At 37.1% G+C, this 7,490-nt stretch overlaps 1 protein-coding gene across 2 annotated transcripts in view; it reads right to left on the bottom strand.

Annotated features, from left to right (window-relative positions):
• Window positions 1-232: 232 nt before the first annotated feature.
• MAPK1IP1L (mitogen-activated protein kinase 1 interacting protein 1 like) overlaps window positions 233-7,490 on the bottom strand; it is a 20,194-nt gene continuing 12,936 nt past the window's right edge. For both annotated transcript variants that reach the window (XM_006160569.3, XM_014592422.2), the window contains exons 3-4: window positions 6,112-6,819; window positions 233-4,594 (exon numbers count right to left, since the gene is read on the bottom strand). In XM_006160569.3, the coding sequence (XP_006160631.1) occupies window positions 4,583-4,594; window positions 6,112-6,819 (720 nt within the window). In that variant the 3' untranslated portion in view covers window positions 233-4,582. The remainder of the gene's footprint in view (window positions 4,595-6,111; window positions 6,820-7,490) is intronic.

The raw sequence follows: 7,490 nt of genomic DNA, 5'->3' as shown, positions 1-7,490 counted from the left end.
AAGAGGAAACTCACATTGAATGAACTCCCTGTTGCTGATGAAAGAGGGTTTGTGAAGAGAGGGTTATTTTCAGGCAGCATATTTAAATTCTGTGGTGAATGAAGGTCATACCCAGAGGTATTTAGACCCATTGTTCTTTCTTTATACAATAAATGTGCAATTAATTGGGCTCTGGACTTTCTTAAGGAAGCCCAGAATTGGGGCTAAAGAATAAAATACATGAAAAACGATGAAACCATGAAAATACATTTTTAAAAAAAGTTTTCAGGTATAATACACAAAGCAAACAAGTTTATCTTAAAAAATATCAAGTATCACACATCCATAGCCTATTCCTAATTATAATTACTTCTTAAAGCAACATTTGTCTTTGTTTACAAATACAGCAGCAGGTGATAAAACCCAACATCTTAAACAGATTGCTTACAGTCATAATACAAATGTTTATGTCTCAAATCACATTTTAGGCAGTTTAACTTAAAATGCATAGACAATTACATACATTAAATTTGTCATTATTAAGTCAATGAAAAAAATCACAATTTCAAGAAAAATTACAAAAAACCTTTATAGAGCACACAAAAAAAGTCAAGTTTACTTAATGGCAACAAATCAGTATCTGCTAAACAGTGACAGGCAGTCAAAGTGCCTTCATCCAGGGGAAAGTGAGGAGGAAAGACATCCTGTTACATCGCACATTTGAACTGTTGCACTGATCAACACTACATTCTTTACAAACATTAATTTCTTAGTTTAAAAAAAAAAATCACACTTTGCCCCTTTAAAAATGCCCAAAGGCTGGTCTGTAATTTCTACCAGCAGCAATCCTAAAATAAGTTTATCTAGGTAAACTAGTAAAGGGCACGCTAACGAGTTCTGTAATGCCACCCCTAACTATGAGTCTCTCAAGGACAGGGATTCTTTCATCTCTGCATCCCTGGCATCAGGCAAAGCACCAGGATCACAGATATTTAAGTGTCTTTCAGATAAATGTAGTCCTCAGATATTTTCTATAGCTAGAAGCTTGCATAACATTTAATACTGATTACTTTATTGGCAATTTTTTTTAACTTGGCAGAATTCTGAAAATAAAAATGTCTGTCTTCAATACTAAATATTGCTTTAAGATTAAATTATAGTCTTCCCTGAAAGCCGCCCACCACTTTCTATGCATAGTACAGTGCATCAGTGTGATTCATCTACATCTAGGCTTAGGCTTTTCCAAAACTTTACCACTCCAAGATCTGTGCTTACATTTAATTTCCAGGGTTTAGAAACCAGGCATTTGATAACATTAGCTCTATCGACATCATTCAGGGCTAGGAAGACATTGGCACTAACTGTTCAACATTTTAGGCAATTGATGCAAACTACGCAGTCTTTTAAGGAAACTTTGAGTAGAGCTACTTTCATTACAGATTCAAAAGCTGGATGTTTAGAATAGGCAGCACTAATTATTTGTGAGGTAATATATCATGGGCCAACTCACTTCTAGAAAACGTTCCAATATTTCATTGTAGTGGTGTGACCGAAGCCAAAAATCCACCCTTTTTCTTCCCTGCCCTAATATTTTCTAATGAAGATAGCCAACAGTAAAAATGGATGGAGAAGGTCCTTGGATAATTAAAATCGTCTATTTCTGAATAATATATTACTTTACACAAGATAAAGCTGTGGAGTCAGAGCTGTAAATAGTGTCTTTAAAAGCATGAAAAGGTGGCAGTCACATCCAGGACAGATGAGCCAAGGTATTTAAAAAGCACTCCTTTAAGGAACATTTGATTCTTGAGAACTATGTGAATGAAGACCTGAGGTCTGTTAATTTTTCACGGTTATTTCTGAATTCAACATTTCAAAGCCCAATTCCAACTCCACAGAAACACTATTCCTGAATACATCTCAACCGTCTCTATCAAATTTATTAAAAAATTCTTGCTCCACAGTCCAAATGCCAGCACATTCCATGACCTATATGCCCTTAAGACCAAATATACTTGCTAACAAGCATTCTCTTCCATGAACTAATCTCAGCCTAGTATAACCTGTTTTGAAAGCAACATTATTCTCTTGGAAAGAGAGAGGAAAACAAAACAAAACAAAACAAATAAAAACCCAACTTCCTAGATGCTTTCCCCCATTTCTTTACTAAAACTTAAATGCTTTGCTTAACTCCACACTGAACCTAAAGATACTTTTTGGCCCAGAATGCACATAGGAATTGAGACATTTTCCTAGGCCAATCGGAAAAATGGCACTTTACAAAAATAAATGGAGTATCAAATCAAATTCTATTATCCCTTTGATTTCTATTCTTACATTAAAAAAAAAAAACACAAAAAACAAAAAACAAAATACCAGTTATAAAGTCCTTGAAAGCAAAAGATTAAAATAGCAGTATCACCTGGGGACTGGGTAGTATGGGTCACAAGGAAAGTTACTGTACTTACTGGTCACAGTATTCCCAAATCTGTGTTCACAGCCCTTCAGATTCTTTAGCAAAAGACTTTTTCCCATAATATATTGACTCCACAATTACAGAGTCCCAAACCTACCTCTTCTTTTTCTAGTTGGTGATATAGTAAACATTACATCTAAAGTCAGAGTTGTCAACTTGTCCCAATGTAGGACAGCCAAAATAAGTGTAAGAGATATCTTTGCTGCTATTTTACTTTTCTTATCATTTTATCCTCCCAGTTAATTGACATTTTAATATTGACTGATAATTTAAGCTACGGTACCTTAAGGCTACCTGCCTTGTAGAATAGAGGCTACCTTGATAGCAGAGTATTACAGGTAGCTGTCAACTGGCCTTGCAAAGAAGTGAACCAAAGAAAAAGACCCTATTTGCCACTGTGTAAGAGCTAACACCACGCCTCAGTCCAAAAATATCGAAACAAACTAGTTTTGATCTTTGCAAATTCTGAAAGTGTGACTCTCATCTACTTAAAATAGGAGAGGCTTAGACAAGTTCCTCTCAAAGGTGGTCGGTCATCTTGTATTCCTAAGAGGAGGTAGCTATTAAACCATTAAACTGGCAGCATTTGGCATTCTTGACATTTATATTATAGGAGAAATAAGCTACTAAATATTTTATTTTCAAGCAAAAACGGTTCTAGCATAAATCTCTCCAATACTGGTCTGAGTAATTTTCAATACATTTTAGAAACCCCACAGATACCATGAAAAACTTCAGAATGTTATTTGTTAAGATCCAGGTCTATCTCACATCTAAGAATATGATTTAAATGTAAGGTACTAAAAAGATGCTGGGGCTCTTGTGGTGGTTATAAACAATACTTAATATTTAAGCAACACAGTCACAATGCTTTAAATCCAACTGCAGAGATCTACAATTTATTTTTACTTTTTTAGCTAGAAAATAGTTTTTTCAAACATGGCACACAATTCCTGTACACAAATACAGAACTGAACTGTTAGCCATAAGCACTTTATGAAAGATCCAGGAAACTATGCAGGAGACAATGACATAGTTTAGTCCGATTCTGAAACACAGACACATCCTCTGATTCACACTAGTACAAAGAACAGTCATGTCTGTATGACTTAACCAAAACTTCCCTAACCACAACTGTGGTGTTTTAAAGGTAGAACCCTAGAGTGTGCCAGTTTTCCTTATCAGGGAGGAATTAAGGGATGTGATTCTTCTAAAGGATTGAGAGAGAAGGGACCTATGGGGAATGATCTGGGCAGGAGAGCTGCCTCAAGTTTTGTGGGAATCAAAATTACTTGATACAATGAAGGAATTCCTAGGGTTTATTTAGTTTTGAGGTTCAAAACAAAGCAGAGAAGTATTTCCTTCCTTGAGCTCTTCCCAAAACAATATGCGCATTGAATAATCCATTCTAAAGCAAAATGAGACCACCAATTTTCTAAGGGTAGCATTTATACGGAGTAATGTTTTTTCCATAAACGTCAAATTTTAGTGCTGTATGACCCATATGGCTAAAAACAGAACAAATCAGGAAACAATTTCACTAAAAGTTCAAGGAAAAAACACTGGCTGGCTAATGAACTCTACATGTGATGATAATTACTGACAGCTTTCAAACGTATATTCAAACAGAACCTCAAGAGGACCAGGATTTATTTATTCTACAGATAAAGCAGCTCACAATGTTAAGAGGCATTATTTGTTTAGACTATAATGTGATTGTATTCAAAGTTTACTTATTTAAGGGGAAAATTATAAAAAAATACTTGAAGTAATTTGCCAATGAAGTTGTAGATTCTAACAATCCACATCACCTTAGATTTCTAAGTGTGTAGTTTTATAATTCAAACAATTGTATCAGAGTTATTTAACACACTTAACTACTGTAACTTCACATGAAAACCAAATAAAAATCACATCTGCATTATTTACTTCTACATTTTTATCTGATTGTATCCAACTGATGTACTACACATCCAATTACAAGAGGCAGATATCTTCTGAGAGGTGCAAGAGTTGTTCTTTCGTGAACGCCCTCTAAGAATAGTGAAACCAGCATTTTTATATGCATTCATGTGCATACATATGTACTTCAAAAAGCAAAGCGTCATCTCTTCGTCCATTGTTAACTTAATGGTAAGACTGCAATAGAAAAAAGAAAAAGTCAACTTCAAGATTTTATAAATGGAGTTTATTAACTCCTTGCTGTGGCTTAAAATAAATTTACTCCTTAATAAATAAAAAAAGGCAAGTCATCTCAATTACTTTGGTATACACTTTTCAAAAATGCTTTTAGAGAACATAACTAGTAAGAAGTAATATTAATGAGAAGTAATAGTTTGGAGGCACTTAAAAATTTTTTAAACAGCTGAGGTGGCTGTTTGATTAATCTCACTAGAATTCTGGTTACGTATTGAGAGTTAAGAGATATTTTTTCCCCAGAGAATCTTGATTTTGTTTGGATATTTACTTGGCTTATTATATCATGAAGGAAGAGAGGTGCTTTTCTATTCAATCACATGCCCAAGGCAATCTAAGATGTCAAAATTACTCCAACTTGGCAGATAGTAAAGTATAAAGCATTACAAGTAACTGACAATGAAGAATATAGTATTATCTTGAGTTCAATGCTGCTAGTAATCTAACCAAACTTTAACCGAAAAATACCATGTAGAATTACCTGAAAGATGGACAATACAACGTACATACTGATTTTGGCTTGATTCTCTAAGAATCTACCTATATCAAGATAGACAGGCAGAGACTGTCTTTTTTTTTTTTTGGAGAGGTTTTTGCTATAGGGAGCGTGCATTCAACAGAAAGACACAGAGAGACAGAAAGCAAGAAATTACCCCCCAGGGGGGATGGCCACGCCACAATCCCTTCTCCTCCATTCCCTCTCGGGATCTTGGGCATGCACACACATGCAACTGGCATGAGTTTAAGCCACTGGGTCTGGGACTCGAACCACGGTTGACTACATGGGAGTCCAGCGACGTAGCCATTACACCAACTGCTAGTCTCCAGACTGCTTTTACTGAACTGTGCTTTACTGTGATGCTGCAACACCATATTGAGAATTAAAAACCAAACCAAACCAAACCAAACCAAAAATCCAAACAGCACCATGAAATGCATTTCAGAGTTTATTTCAAGGATGCTGTTGAGGACATGGTATAGTACAAGTCTTTGGGGATCTTAGGGAAATTTTTCTATTTTTAGTACCAGGAATATGTAACTTGTGCTTTCATCCTTTCCAAAGTTTACCCGAAGTTTTGGAATTTACTCATGTTAAATAAACATAACGCCCCTCCCCTTTTTGGGCTATCGGGTATGTGTGATCACCAGAGAGAGGAAGGGAAAAGTGAGAAATCACCTTTCAAGAGGGATGGCCACTCCACAATCCCTTCTCCATTCTCTCAGGATTTTGGTCAGACATGCACATTTACCTGGTGTGATTTTTCAAGCCTATGTGTTCTGGAATCGCCAATGTGGGATCTAGCCACATTAACCTTCATGCCACCTGCTGGCCTCTATGTATCCTTTCAAAAAAAGTTCTGAAAACTTCTTACTTATTCATTCAAAACTTTGGAGAAACTATCTTTCAGATGTGCTTATGTGACTATTAGTACATATCAAATAACAAACTAAACACTCACATGGGGGCCACCAGGCATTGGTGGAGCACCAGAAGGTCCTGAAGGCACTTGAAAAGGATTATTGGGAGTAGGATAGAGTCCTGGTGTAGGATATGATCCTGCAGGGGCAGGATATGGTGCAGGTGGTCCCCAGGCTCCCGGTGGAACAGTGCCCCATGGAACAGGTGGTGCTGCCCCTGGTGCTTGGGGAGGAGGAGGAGCAGGATATGGCCCTGGAGATGGATATGGCATATTAGGGGTAGGATACTGCCCTCCCATTCCTGGTGCCCAAGGTCCAGAAGACATGGACCCCCATGGACCTAAAGGACCAGCTGCTGCTGGATCTGTCGGTGCACCATAAGGTCGAGGGAGCTCTGGAAAGGGCATATTTGGTGTAGGATATGGCCCTGCAGGGCCAGGGCCTGGCACGGCTGGGGCTGGATAAGGACCACCAGGTGGGGGACATGATGGTCCAGAAGGAGGAAAGGGTGCTGGGGGTCCTGGAGGTGGTCCGGTGGGAGGCACAGAGGGATACATTCCTGTTGGTGCTGGTCCAAAAGGCACAGTGGAGGGTGTTGCACTTGGTGGGAGTCCAGATGGCACAGAAGGTGGAGCACTTGGGTTATTCCAAGGGTTGGAACCAGGCCAGCCTTGAGGAGGTTGGCCAGGTTTCGTATTGCTCACAACAGAGGTTTTGGCAGGAGAGTGTTCAGGTAATGCATCTGCCAACTGAAATACAAAACAGATACATTTTATCTATCTCATCCAGGCACAAATCATACTAAACACAACTATAAACCCATACAGAATAAACTATAGGGTCAGAAATTATAAACTTCAATAACATTTTCAAAGCTAAGCTATTCATTTAAAAGTAATCACTCATTTAATATAAAACTTCAGGTGTTACCTCAAATATCAACTTTATAAAGCAGATAGCAGAGAGAAGTTCAAATTTTCTAAATACAACTTATACTGCGCTTCATTTCTATGTTATATTAATTTAATGAAGTATAGCAATTAAAAAGATTTGAGTCCTGGGTTTCCTGCAAAAATACCATATACCCTAAGCTTTAGTTTTATCATTTTCAAAAAGTCATAGTTAACTTGTAGTTCAAATCAGTTTATAAAATGATAATACAGTGCTTGGTATATAATATCCATCAATAAAAGCTGACTACTATTAATACTATAAAAGAACATAAATAATAAAACTTTTTCATTTAAGGATTCATAAACAAGTATGAGGGGATTTCAAAAAGTCTGTGGAAAAACAAAATTGAAACTGAGTTTACTGGAGCCAGCAGGTGGTGTGATGGTTAAGGTGTTGGATTCCCAGATGACTAACTGTAGTTCAAGTCCTGGACAGGGTGGCTTGAAAATCACAACAAATAAATAAT

This window comes from Tupaia chinensis, unplaced genomic scaffold (assembly GCF_000334495.1).
Source record: "Tupaia chinensis unplaced genomic scaffold, TupChi_1.0 Scaffold000688_1, whole genome shotgun sequence".
In the NCBI taxonomy this organism is placed as follows: Eukaryota; Metazoa; Chordata; class Mammalia; order Scandentia; family Tupaiidae; genus Tupaia; species Tupaia belangeri.
This window is presented reverse-complemented; position numbering and strand designations above follow the sequence as displayed.